The sequence below is a fragment of the Cordyceps fumosorosea genome (genome assembly GCF_001636725.1).
Source record: "Cordyceps fumosorosea ARSEF 2679 chromosome Unknown scaffold_22, whole genome shotgun sequence".
Taxonomy (NCBI): domain Eukaryota; kingdom Fungi; phylum Ascomycota; class Sordariomycetes; order Hypocreales; family Cordycipitaceae; genus Cordyceps; species Cordyceps fumosorosea.
In genome coordinates this window covers 312,516-326,647 of record NW_017387322.1, presented here as the reverse complement: position 1 = coordinate 326,647, position 14,132 = coordinate 312,516, and the positions used below count along the sequence as shown (strand labels likewise).

Below are 14,132 nucleotides of genomic sequence, written 5' to 3'. Positions count from 1 at the left end.
ACCCAAAAAAAGAAAAAGAAAAAGTTACCGCGGAGCATCCGAATCAGGGGGGTTGGGAAGCAGTCCTGATCACAGCCACCAATGGAACTCTTACCGCGCGCTCATGGCCGTACTCTTCGTTTTTCTTCGTGAAACCTAAAACCACATTAACGGCCGGTTGTTTTACACCAAAAAGAAAAAAAAAGAGAGAAATAAACTCAATATTGGCAGAGACCTCGAGTGCCCAAGCGCGATAGCTGGTGTTTTAGCAGAAACATTACTGGGGGTTTGGTTGACTTGTGCGACATGAACTGTCACTCTGGGACGATTTGTTTATCGCGTTACGCTTCTTTTTTTTGCTGGCCTTGCTTGACTTTTTCGCGGTCGTGCAACTGAGACAGTGACATGTATGGATGCGTGCTGTATGAACATCAATGTATCATCCTCGTTGGGACGAAACAGTGCCAAAGCACGCACTGCTCGGCATCTAGAGATGGCTGGGAAGCTTCGCCACACCGATTTTCGCACGCGTACTGGTACGGATACTGCTGGGTATATCCCAGGTATGCGATACAAGGCATGGATGAATATCCCCTGCGCACTCTCGGGGGCCATATTCCGGGGGAGGGAGACAAGGGAGGTGTAACCGGTGGCGGTGTCTTGCAGCTTTGCGCTCTCGTGATTTGCCCTTTTTCGCGTGTCGGCAATTTTTTGGTTGGGCTATTTGCTTCACGTGGACGCCTTTTGATGCGGTAGGACTGACTTAATATGTCCCCTGGATTGGGATCGGAGAAATTTCAAATGCAGCCTCCCAGCCTGAATTTGGGTTTATCGGATGGCGTCCTCGAGCGCGGCTGACTTGCCCATGGTTCTCGTCTTCTTTTCCTTCCTCCGCACACGGACAATCTCGCCTGCCAACCAGGCGGTATGGAATAGTTTGCGGTGTGGTGGTCGTCTCTCCACCTTGGTGAACATGACAGTGTGGCATCGGTAGGCTGAAGCTTGGCAATATGAACAGGCCCTTGCTGATAACAGGAAAAGTACGGAGCAGCTACACTGTAATGAGTGGACTGATGGACAGCCGGCAACACCGGCCCGTCGATGCAGAATGTGCGGTGCATAAGAGGAGCTAAAAAGATGACAGAAGGCAGTTAGAGCGCACCACGTACGTCTGCATGTTGCTGCTCATCCTCCCCGCCCGTAGTTGTGTTGGGCATCAAAGCGGCTTGTACGAGTAGCCACAGGCTGCCACGCGACCAATAATGGGCAGGCGAGGCTTGTTGGAGGTTGGCCCGTTGGGTCACCGCCACGTCGATTGACCGAGTTTTTGCAGAAACGGCTCTTGCTTTAGGCGGCCCCCCCCTCCCTCACAAATGTACAGTACAGTTACTCGCTGACGGGGTTCCCGCCCAGTAGCCTGTCGGTGCTCTGCGCAGCCCATGCTCACTCTCGACAACCATGTGCCCGCACGTCATGTTGACAGTCAGTTGACATTCTGGTGTTACGCGGGCGGAAGAGCGTCGTGTCTATTTTCGGGGTGCTCGGCGCGCCGCTGGCCTCCCACATTCAATTGCCCAGTAAAGAGCTGCCGGCCGGCATGGGCTATGCTTGACCGACTCCGGTGTACCCAGATAAGATACATCTGGGTCAATATGCACGAAGCAGCTCACAGGCAGTCCGGGGTGCGGCCAGAACGGCTGATGGGGCCCTGCTGTCCCTCCCGCTGCCAGGGTTCGTGGCGCTGCCGCCTGCATGAACCAGGGCGATGGGTTGACCCGTGCTGTGCTTGACGACTTGTCCACCGTGCGCAGAGGAGCATCGAGAGCACTCCTGGCAGCCGCTAGACATGCACGCCATACTCCGTATGTATGGATGTACGCTGCTCTGTGCTAGGCTCTTTGGGACGACCTGGAGCCGGCACATCTCACCTGCGGTGATCTTTCTGTCAGCACCCTTGTCAGCGGCTATGCAGCGGAACACGCATTGGACCACTCACCAGTGCGTACTCTGTCAATCTGTATCCGTACTGTACAGTATGTAGCACCTTTTTGTTTTCTTCCCTGCCTGAGACGCTAAAAAAAATCCCGCCTGATGTGACTTGTGGCAACCCGCCAACCTCTTCCCGCCTCTACTCCTGCCTGGCCTTGACCCGGCGTGAATATTGCGCAATTAGCAGCTCTCATACCAATCCTGGGCTCGCTTCAGGGCTATTTGATTGGGTTGCTAGGGTTCGACGCAAACTCCAGCCCATTAATAGAACAGTTGGGGGCGGGGATCAGAAAATTAAGCGTCCTTCAAGCTGCCAATGCGCAATCAGCGGCGTTGAAAAAAAACACACGATAGCCTTGCATGTCGCGCATACACTCGTAGTCAAGACTGATACAAGGCGCAACGCTTCAGCAAGTCGCTTGGCACTCAACTATCGTTGCGTATGAGGAAAATTTGCCCAGGAACCAAAACTCTACCATCAGTAAATGCACCTGCTTCACAACGTTCGTCAGCTCTACCAATGTCTGCATACAGTATCACGTACCTCCGAGTACTTGGTTGAATAGCGGATTGTTCGTAGCGGAATATCCACTGCAGTGGAGCGGCCGTACATTCGTACACCTCCTCAACCTTCCTCCACCGTGATATCACAGCATGGCTCTGGGTGTAATTAAACATGTTCCCATCCCTTGCAGTAACTAGAAGCTTGCCCCAAGTGTTCTATGACAGAACGACGGATGCTGCAGGCATATCCTCTCCCGAACCCGCACATGCATCCAGTGGGGTTCCCTGGAGGCAAATCACACTGTAACCATTCGCAGCTGTCAATCGGTTGAAACTTTCAATTAGGACCCGTAATGAGCCAGGTGGCTCTGCATTGCTCCACTAGAAGATTCTTCTCCAGAGCTTCTAGTCGTTGAGCCATTCGGCGTGGTGAGTGAGTGTTACCAAAGGTGGGAGAATAACGTCGACGTGTTGTGGCTTGGCCGGTTGGACAAGCGCTTGATGATGCCAGTTGTTGTCTCTGGTATGAATCAGGCTATCTTCCACGCCACTCAAGGCTGTGTGCAAATGGGTGTATTCGTAGTGCAGGGACTGATCTTGCAGACACCCCTGTTAATTGAGATGACATGGAAGGACGGCAGCGCATTATTTGTCGATAAGTCAGCAGAGTATCTTGAACGCCTCTGATACTACCCCATTGTCATTTGAACATTCATTTCCTGGGGCCTCCAATTGCAGGGCCTGGTTCCCTGCCTTGAAGTGTGGTTGGTCACAATATCCTCAAAATAAACGTAGCTGCTCGTCATCTCTGCCCCTGTCAGTCATTTAACGTTGGAACCCGGTTCGGAGGCGTTGCGTCGAAGGTACCTCACGGGGATCCAATGGCTGTTGAATCCAGCAGTAGCTAGGTTGTGGACGGAGCACAAGAAGCTTCAAGGGTTGCTCGGCGGCCAAGATGACAACCAATAGTAAGTTTCCGAGTAACATTACCCGTTGGTCTGTGCATGGGCCGCGCTCTCGTAGGCAAGGCAAAGCTGTCGAATATTTTTATCGGAGCGGTTCTGGAGCAAGGCATGGGTTCAGTTGCCGTAATTAAACCTATGTGAGACTGTGACAACAAGAGATGCGCCCAATGACGCGCATCAACGAGATACAGGCCCTGTGCTTTGATGCGCATGTCACTATGTTGACTGGGGAGAGGGCCGGCATCGAATTTACCCTGGTGAGGCTTGTTTGGCTGGAGATGACCCGGAAAGAGCCTGTTGAATTGATGTCATGTGGTCCGAGCATTATTGCCAGGAGTCTTGTTGAAATACGAGTTACTGTCTGATGAGGTGGCGCAAGAGGGTCCCCTGGCAAAATGGCGAATGGCAAAGAAGACTTCTGTAGGCGGAGCGAGAAAATCTTGGAGATTGATGAGCTGCTGAATTATTGTACAGAGCGCCGAGCTACTGGTAGGAAGGCAAGAAGGGTCTGTCATGGTACGAAGAGAGCACCATGTAGCCAAGAGATGGGCTGGTGCTTGGGCCGGCTTGCCGTTGTAAGCCACTAACGAAGCCGGTTAGTTTTGAGACGAGTCTATCACGGATAGAGTTTGGTCACATTGTATGCATCCATCTCACCCGCCTTGCATAGTACTGGATACGCCCTCGCTTTCCGTAGTTATTGGCCATTTGCATCTTGCATCTTGCATGGTAGTGCCAACAACCGCGACCAGACCGAAGCGGCACGGCTTCTCGAGCTTGTGAGAAGTGATTGTTTCGAGTGGAGGGCTCGCTCCCTGAAGGGCCTTTACGGCACCCGAGGCTGAACCAATGATGGCCGGCTCGGCCTAAAATGGGACGGGCTGGAGATCGCTAAACGCAAACGATGGAGTAGTTAGATGCTCGGTTCAGCAGAACGAAGAAGAAACAACAAAGCCAAGCTGACGGGTAGGGCAAGGTCAGGGCGTTGAGGGGCGACAAGTCGGCGCAGATGATGAGCACCAGCGACCCACGTCTCCTCTTCTCTCTTTGGCATGCAGCTTTCTTTTTTGGGGTTCTGTGTTGCGCTTTTCGGATGCATTTGGGAGCGGGGAGCGGGCGACTTGCAGGGGCAGCAACCCACCATTTGCAGAGGGCGTGCGTTCCCGACCGTGTGGGCGGGTTTTGGGCTCCAAACAGCACTACCAGGCCGCAAGATGCGCGCTAGTGAGGTTTCCTGAGTTGACTCGAGGTTGTGAGGCTGGTGGTTGCAATCGAGTCGGGCGTCCTGGTGCAGAGACGGAGAACGAGGGCGGTGGAGGGTGTGGTCGAGAGACGAGACAGGGTCGGCGAGCCGCCGTTAACAGGCCATTTGCTGCAGGCAGCACGGTATGCGATTGGATGTGGGCGTTGATCTGGGACTGCAGCATGCATGCGAATGTGTGCATGCTCGTCTTTCCCTTTTTCGTTCTTTGTGACAGGCCAATACCAAAAGTGATGTGATGGTGTTCGTTGGCCGCCGTGTTGGAGTTGGGTGTGCGTTTGTAGGCGGTGCCATTTCTTTTCAATCGGCTGGACGACAATGAGTGTACCTATCCATGATCAGGAACAAATGGGACAATAGACGGAAGAGTCTCGAAATGACACTGTAGCAGGCACTTACTGTGGCAGTCTATTCTCAAGGTGACGCACCATTCATCACAGCAACACAAAGCCTAAAGCACCCAGGCACCCAAGCCAGGTGGCATCACGGCATGGCAGCTGCAGCCACAATCAGTATGGAGGTAGGGAGCTGCGAGCATGAAGGTAAGTGATTTCTGCTAGTGGGTATGCAACAAACAATGGGTGCAGCAACAAGAACACAAGAATAGCGAGATCGTCACGCAGCCAAGGGTAGCCGTGGATGCAGGCTTTGTTGTTAGTTGGGCAGCATGCATAGATGCCACACCGGGCAGGAGAGTCAGGCTGAGGAGGGGGGATGCGGCAGGTTGAGAGTCAGGATGTTTCTTGTTTGATCTTTGGAACGATCGAACTGATAACAACTTGCTCAAGGCCGATAGAAGGTTCGACGTGGCATGATGTTCCGTTTGGAGCATGCAGAAGCAAAGTAAGGTCTGGCTTTGTGGCGCTGGACAGGTAGGTACTAGGTAGGTGTCTCGCATCCACTCCATGGCGAGGTATGTATGTATGTACAGTACATACATTATTAGCAGAGAGGCCAGAGGGTTCCTTCCAACCGACGGATAGACAAGCTCGATTGGTCAACTACAGTTGGTTTTTAAAAAAAAAAAAAAAAAAAAGATATTCACAGACTACAGGTAGAATGATGGAATTGAATTGATTGAGTGGTAACGTAAGACCACGCATGGATTACGGGTAAACGGAGGTGCAGGCTGTAACTCCAGTTCTCCAGTACCCGAGGTGGTAAGAGCCGTCTTGCGACGCGAGGTTTTGGGTGTTATTTTAGAGTGCTTTAGTAGCGCTGCTAACTATGTAGAGACTGCATTAGGGCGTTTTTAGCAGACCAGCGCACCGGAGCGGCCCTTGGTTAGCCCCCTTGGGTACCTGTAGGCACGGCGCAGGTACCTAACCCAAGGGTAGGCTGGCCAAAGCTAGCAGCAAACAACGCAGCAAGCAGACAGCAGCAAAAATGGCCCGCTCCTTCCCTGCCACCCAAGAGACAAGACAACCAATGGGGAGGGAAAACATCCCAGCCAGCCTCATTGCCGCACTCACAACGGATAGCTCCCAAAGACGACCACGAGCAATCCTCCTTCTCCTTGGCTACAGCCTACAGCCTACACCTACCATTCGCGTTCCGCCTCTCAACCTTCCACCCATACTCCATACTCCATCCTCTCTGCACGCCAACGAAAACTACGCCAACGAAAAACTACGCCAACGCTAACGTAGCTTTATACCTGGAGCCCGCTCTCCCGATTCACGCTCACGGTCTTGACCTCTTGCAGAACTGCTGCCCACCGCCTTGTCTCCTTTCGTGCCTAATCTTGGGTCGACGCTCACGACAGCCCAGCCAGCCCCGGCGCCGCTCTGATACAAACTGCCCTGTTCCGACGAAGCCACCAGGTAGTTACCGACCCAGCTACCCAGCTATGGAGTGACTAGTAAGCTGCTCTTCGCGAGCTTCCTTCCCCTATGGCCCGTCGCCTCGGGTCGCTTCCGCCAAATCCTCCATCCCTACTAGTCACTGTCCATCACTCACCTCACAGACAGGCTGATCACTGACGAGAGATCAGTTTGCCAATTGCGCCCAAATGACTATTTTCCGGCGGGGCCATGACCTTACCCTTTCTTTTCTCGCTAATAACTAAACCTCTCTTCGCCGCCCCGAATCGCCCTGCCTGCTTGCCAGCGTGGCCTGTCCAGATGCCGATGCCGCTGCCATCGGGGACAATAACAAGACAGACACGAAAAAAGAACGAGGGAAAGTAATAAAAAGAAATATGCCTGCCCAAGCCCGACATGCATCTCTACTCACGAGCATCCGAACCGCATACCATGATCGGCGCTGTATCCTCCAACTTCTCAAATAAACACATGGATGGGTATCTTACCCCTGCGCCATGCTTCTTGCTCTTCTTACCTTTGCCCGCCTTGCCGTTATTCCCAGTGACTTCACTGCAAGCGGTACCTGCTCAGGTCTGATACCATGCCCTTCTCACTTGAGATGGGTGGCCGGTTAGCCTTGCCAAGGGGGGGACTGTGGAGGGGGGGTGTCCAACATGGGTGGGCGTCAAATGAAGTTCAATGTGCACAAGCGCATGCAAGAATCACTATGTACTCAAATGTACTTACTCCATGTACTCCGTGCCGTATGGCACTCCATATGCGCTAACCACTCTGCTCTCGTGGTGATGAAATCAGTCCTGTCGACAAGGCCAGTGTTCCTACACCCCTGCTCGGCGGGCTCGTTGGAGAATGTTGCGAGACCCATGTCCTAATTGATCCTGGCCGCCCGGTTCCCTCTTCCAAAAGAAGTTTGTTACCAAACATCCTCTCTTCTTTCGTCCTTCTCCTCCCTTGACTTCTTGCTACGCAGCATCTGTTGACTCGGAGGCTTTGCAACTCACCAATACGTACCGGCCTGGACATCTTCTTGTATCATATCCCTTTCGTATTGCCTTTCGCAAGTTCTGTGGCTGGCTAGACTTTGAACGGTGTGAAAGCCTGCCAAAGACGATCTGGCCAACGTTGTCACTCAACTTCCCATCGGAGCGCTGCGTTAGCCTGCATCATTTCCCGCTGTTCTGTTGTGCTATATGGTCTGCTCTCCCCTCTTCTGCCTAACTACCCTACTTGCTCTGCATTTGGAGCCGCCACAGTGATTTCCACTGCTTCACGGTAAGCTCAATCATAAAATCACCAATCACGTCCAACAAGCCCCAGGCATCTTCTCTGCTGCTTCTTCGACTCGACTTGACGCACTGTGGCACCCAAGCTATCCCCAGGCGTCTTATGCATCCCGATACAAACAATACACGACCATGAGACTAACCCATAGGCAGCCGTTTATGGTGCTTAAAGTTCCGAACAGATCTGTTTTTGCATAGGCTTCTTCTCATCAACGCAGTTGTGTTGAATCTTCGATATCCGAGCTATCGAACTTGCCTGTCAGAGCTTGACCATCGCAGTGGGCAGGTCCAGACCCTGGTAACTGGCCTATGCTATTTCACATTGTTCTTTGGACGAGAGCTCGACAAGAGTTGACTAGTTATCGATTCCAAAAGCCAAGGATAGAAGCGAGATTCACTCTTTAGGCGCCGACAAACTCTTATCCCTACCCGGCAACGTTCTCATCAGTATCATAGGGACTTGTTGGGTGTGCAGCCCGAACCAGTCCCAAGTCGTTACGGACATCCTGGCGAACTCAGGATCCAGCCTGTGGCAGCAGGCACCACCCGCGAACCCAAGCCCTGGGGCTGCCGCCGGCCTCGACTCGTCAACAGCAACAACTCCGAACTCGCCTAGAACACCGGTGACGCCTACTTGGAATTCCAAACACCTTGAAGCCGAAGCATCGCCCAAGAGTTCCGCCATCCGGACGTTGCTTGTATTCTCGGAGAGTCAATGTGCGTTCGCTAAGGGCCCTATAACAGCAGGGTACCAGGTCTCGATGTCACATAATGGACCTGCAGCTCGTCCTGCTTCGCATCCATCGGTGACATCTCCCATCAAATTTGAACAGGACTCTCCCCACACTCAGCCAATACAACCAAGTCGTCAAGATGTACTTCACGGTCAAGGGGCGACGACCGGAAACGGTCAGCTACCCATCCCGAATAATCAGAGCAAAAGCCTTGGAATGTACAATCTCTTGAATCCGGCAGGATCACCAGCGGGTGTCCGTGAGGTTGAGGCGCGAGCGCAGCATTGGAAAGATGCAGAGCACGTCGCGAGGATACATGGCTCAACAAGACCGGGCGATGTGACCTCTGTGTCTCTGCCAGGGACACCTGGAGCAGGCGGCATGGGAACCCCATCTGGCCGGCCCGCGATGTCTGAGAAGAACTCTCCTGCCGGGGCATATCCGTTCCCAGCAACAAATCAGAGGAAACCGATGAGCCCAAAATCGATTCACGGGACGACTGCACACGAGCATGACGGGCGAGCGCCTCATGTCCACCCAGTAGCAGGATCCAAACGGCCATTTTCGTATTCGGGCGATGGACCTCCAGAGTTGAAGCATCCGCCGTATAGTCACCATCATCCTTCAAACAGTCTTCCGAATACCAGTACGATGTCGTCTCCACTCAAAGCTACTGCACAGCCAGTTCGACAAGTCGATGCACGGCATCAGATTCCTGCCCCAGCTCTCCCAGGAGAATATCACCGACACACGGATAGACCGCGTCAGTCGCATCCCCACCCGCATTATTACCAGGGTCATCACGGCGCGCCTCCCACTGCACGGCAACCTGCTACAGTATCTAACGAGGGCGGGTCGGCTTGGCCTGACGTGATGCGACGATCGGGAATGGGGGGACATGGCCTCAACTCGGATGGCCAGCAAGCCTACATGACCTTGCCTAATGGCGAGATAATGGCGGTTCCAGTTGACACCACCCAGGCGTCGAAGAAGGCAGACGAGAAGCGCCAGCGGAATGCCAAGGCTTCCACTCGGCATCGCAGAAAGAAGAAGAATATCCAGGAGGAGAATATCCGCTTGCTTCAGGACCTCAAAGACGACCAAGAGGCAATGGCTGAGCAGATGGAAAATCTGACCCGCCAGCGTGACTTTTACCGTGAAGAGCGCAACCGCCTCAGAGAGATTGTCCTCCGCACGCCCGCGATCAGCCAGCATGCTTCCGGACCGCCGAGCCCAGGCTCAAGGAGTGGCGTCAACTCGTACGCGGATCACAGCCCTATGGGAGGGAAACCGCGCCCCTTACATACGCCGTCGCAGGGTTATATCAGCGAAGCATCGTCTGTCGAACGGCCAGCGCAGCGGCGGAGAACTGACGAGCACTCAGAGTACGCGGCCAACTACTCTACGCATCCGGGGCCCCCCGCGACGACACTGCCGCCTATGCATTCACACGTACAAACCATGCCTCCTCGACCCATGACGGCTCTTCCACCACTGAGGGCCATGGACGGGCCGCCTCCTCCCCACGAGATGCACTCGGGACATGCTACGCACGAGAGGGACCCGGTCACGGGGGACTGGCGAGTCGCGCCGCCACGGCCTTACGAGACTGGCTGGGCTACCACTCGAAATGTCGACGGTCATCCACGATAATCTGATCTGTTCCGCCTCGGCGCAACTACAACTGCACGGCTCGGTCTTTGTCACTGCATCTCCCTACATCTGAACATGACTAACATGTACAAAAGAAGCTTCAATTCACGAAACCCTTGATATTTATATTTGTCAATATCATTATATAATCATGCAATGTTGAGCTGTGAGGAGGAGGGGGTACAGAGTCATTCTCCGGGCAACCGGCTTGCAGACTACTGTCTGACTGCGATTTCCTTTGTCGACTTGGAATTCTTGCTCATGATTCTTGCTTCGATTTTCTAGTTATTGACGATTCTTTCTTAGCGAAACGCATTTCGACTGTGCTGGAGTTGAAAAAGAATAACATGGCTACAGGGGCGGAACACTCCGAAAATGAGACGGTACGAGGGCAATCCTCACTCTTCAACGTACTTGTTTTTGAACCTAGGGCTGGTGCTTTTTTTTTGTTTCCCTTTTCTTTGTTTGCAAAATCTGAGCTGTTTTTGTTGGCGTACAGTCGTTGCTAAGAAGCCAGTCAAGGCAAGGCTTCGGTGCACGGTTGGAATCATATACCCGATCAATTTTGGAGCATGGTTTGGTGTTTTTATAGCGAGCGAGGATACCTGGTGCGGCGACATTACAGATTGATACCTTAGCGAGATTGGACATACCCCGAGAATATATAAAATTTATTTATTAACCACTTTTGAGCACCTAGCGTTGGCGATGGTATTTACGCATAAGGTACATGATGAAGGGCAGGCATGTAGAACGGGGCCAGCGTGACGATGCGACATTGGTTGGGGGGGTTCGGAAAAAAAAAAAAAAAAGACAAAGCTATGGATATTGAAAAATCCTCAAGGTTCGGGATTTGCTAATCATCAATGTCGCAACAATATTGAGAGAGATATTGAAAGGATAACAGACACCACTTTTACCGCGCAACCTGCAACGCAGAGTGTGGCGTCACAAGGCAATGATATATGCCAATAACTTTCAGCTTCAGTATACACCTATTTAATTCAAGTTAAGATTTCATAAACAATACCGCCAGTTCGCCCCGGTCCTCTGCTCCTCTCGCTGCCTGAAGAGGCTTGGAGCGCCGTGACCCACATATCCTGTGAACATCTGGCCTCGACCTCACGTCTTTCCCGATTTGCAAACGGCAACCCCCCAAGTTAGCCGCTCGTTTCTGCAGTCGCATCATCGCCAAACTCCTGTAAACGCCGCGTCATTGAAAATTTCATTTCGAAACGGAGCCCCTCGACTAGACATACCCTCCCGAACCGCATTGACGCAGCCGCCAGCGAGCCGAGCGCATAACGAACGACACGCACCCGTACCCTCCTGCGACAGCGAGCGAACGACTTCTGCGCAAGCGTTTCCTCGAAACGAGAGCATCGCAGAAACAACCACACACAGTCACGCGCGCACAATGTCGCAGCCATTTCCGACCACATACACCAGGAGCGACTACCCGCTCTTCGCCGTCGAATTTGACCCGGAGGATGATTCGCGCATCATCGCCAGCGGCGGAGGAGGTCCCAACCGCTCCGGCGTGCCCAACAAACTCGTAAGAAAATCTATTTGCGGGTTGCATTGCGCTATACACCCTCCATTCGCTCGCACACGTACGACACCATTTTGCTGACTCTTTGCGCGCTGATGACAGAGCGTCCTGGAAACCTCCGGCGCAGACGACTTGCGCATCGTCGGGGAGCTCGACTTACCACGCAGCGAGGACAGCGTCATGTCCCTCGCCTTTGCCGGGCGCAAGGGAAAGACGATCAGCGTTCTCGCGGGCGTCAACTCGCACCAGGACGACATCGTCAAGGGAAAGAACGAGCATTTGCGTAGCATCTCGATTCGCGGCACCGGCCCCGACACCAGCGTCAAGGAGGACCTCCGCCACCCGCTCATCGTCGACTCGGCCCCGGCGGTCTACCAGCGGCTGCTGCGCGTGGCCGGGAACCTTGGCGCGGCGGCCTCCGCCAACGGCAAGGACCCGCAGGTCGCGCTCTTCGACGTCCCCAGCAGCAGGGGTGCCGCGCTGAAGAGCCGCGGGACGATCGAGCTCCCCCGGGAGGCCGAGGACATGGACCTCGTGCAGTTGGCGGACGGCGACCACCTGCTGACGTACTGCTACGGCCAGGAGCTGTTCCTGGTTAAGGTGGGCAAGGGCCAGCAAGACCCGCAGCTCATCTACAACATCGCGTCCGACGATACGGTGGCGCCCTCAGCGGCCACTCGGCCCAAGTTCCGCTTCGCGCGTTTCCTCGGCCCCGAGTTCATTCTCACCGTCGCCAACATCGGCCGCGCGGGCGCCGTCGTACACGGCTTCCGCCTGCCTAAGCCCGGGCAGGAGAAGGCGCGCCTGGCCGTGTCGGCCAAGCTGGACCGCAAGACGCAGGCCACCGCGTTTGCGCTCGCCAGCCTCTCGCGCCCGACGCTCAGCGCCAAGGGCGGCGTCGAGTCGCTCGGCGACACGCAGTTTGTGATTGCCGTCGCGCGCGGCGACGCCTCCATCTCGCTCATGTCGCTGACGCACGTCGCGTCGCCGGCCGTCAACCTCCTCACCAGGCTGCACCCCCTGACGACTCTGCAGGGCGTGCACGGCCACAGCGAGATCACGGGCATGGCCCTGTCGACGTTTACCGCGCCGACGAAGAAGGCGGCGGCGGCGGGGGAGACGCAGTTCCTCAAGCTGGTGAGCGTCACAATGTCCAAGTCGATTGCGCTGCAGAGCATCCCGCTCAAGCAGTTCGTAGACAAGACGCCGAGGAACAAGAACGCGCCCCCGCGGCCGGTCCGCTACGTCACCAAGATGGAGGCCAGGGCTCCCACGACGGCCAAGAGGGCCATCACGCTCTTCTCCATCGTGGTGCTCCTGCTCGCGCTCGTCGGGCAGTACGTGTTCGAGGTGATGGGCGCCGGCTACCCAATCTTCTTCCCCGGTGCCTCGACGACGACGACGACGACGCTAACCAGCACGCCATCCGTGGTTGCTCACCTGCAGAATGCCGCGCCGGTCGTCGCCGAGATGGACAGCACCGCGCTGCTGCGGGACGACTTCCTGGCCAAGATTGTCGGCGACGGGCAGGTGGTGCCGACCGACGACGTCGTGGTGCTGGTAGCTGAGACGCTGAAGCGCGACGCGGGTGAGGGGGAGGGGGCGGTTGCCGCGGAGATCAAGGTCGAGGCGCACGACGAGGAGGTTCACGGGCCCGGCAAGGCGTGGGAGGATCTGCCGGAGGAGCAGCGGCACGCGTGGACGGCCCGCCTGCGTGACGCCGGCGCGTGGACGCAGCAGATGGGCGAGACGGTCTTCAAGGGCGTGCTCTTTGGTGAGATTGGCGGCGCCATCGGCCACGCCATGGCCGGGTGAGCCACTGCAAAACACTTTCTGCGACCCGGCGTGTTTCTTTATTTCGGTTCTTGTCATTTTTGTTATTTGGGCTGGGAGTTTGTGGGGGGCATAGAAACTACTCCTAATCTGCTGGGTGCCGGAGTTGAAGCTTACTCTTGGCTTCTCTTCACGACTGTATCAAGGTTTTTCGTCGGTCATCTGTTTTATAGAAGATTAGAAGAAGATTGGGAGAGACGTTTTGGCATCGGGAGAATGCCAACAATGTTGACAAAACACGGGCGAAATCTTGGGGGCTTGCTCCATGCATTGTATTATAATATCGATGGATTACAAACAAGAATTATAACTCTGAACTGTACCTACCACTTTCCATGCCGTGGCAATTGACCCTGTTTTTCTGTCTGTATGTGTGTCGCTGAATCGCATAGTATTGCGGCCTGTGGGCTGAACAAATCACAGAAATATCCTCCCTCTCCCCCGGAGGGTCGAAACGTCTACTCCGAAGCCAAGAATACGTAGGGCACTATTGGGCGGCAGACAAGGTCCATGGATAAGATTTTGGGGGGGGGGCATAGCGGGCGATCATGCA

General features: G+C 54.6%; 2 protein-coding genes across 2 annotated transcripts; both read left to right on the top strand.

The window, feature by feature from the left end:
- Positions 1–9,495: 9,495 nt before the first annotated feature.
- On the top strand, positions 9,496–10,194 carry ISF_07530 (hypothetical protein; the record flags this gene model as incomplete). The annotated part of the gene is made up of 1 exon (XM_018851133.1): positions 9,496–10,194. The coding sequence occupies one exon, from the start codon at positions 9,496–9,498 to the stop codon at positions 10,192–10,194; it is 699 nt and encodes a 232-aa protein (XP_018701729.1).
- A 1,417-nt stretch (positions 10,195–11,611) lies between these two features.
- ISF_07529 (hypothetical protein) lies at positions 11,612–13,561 on the top strand (the record flags this gene model as incomplete). The annotated part of the gene is made up of 2 exons (XM_018851132.1): positions 11,612–11,749; positions 11,849–13,561. 2 exons carry the CDS (start codon positions 11,612–11,614, stop codon positions 13,559–13,561), a joined length of 1,851 nt encoding a protein of 616 aa, XP_018701728.1.
- Positions 13,562–14,132: the final 571 nt, after the last annotated feature.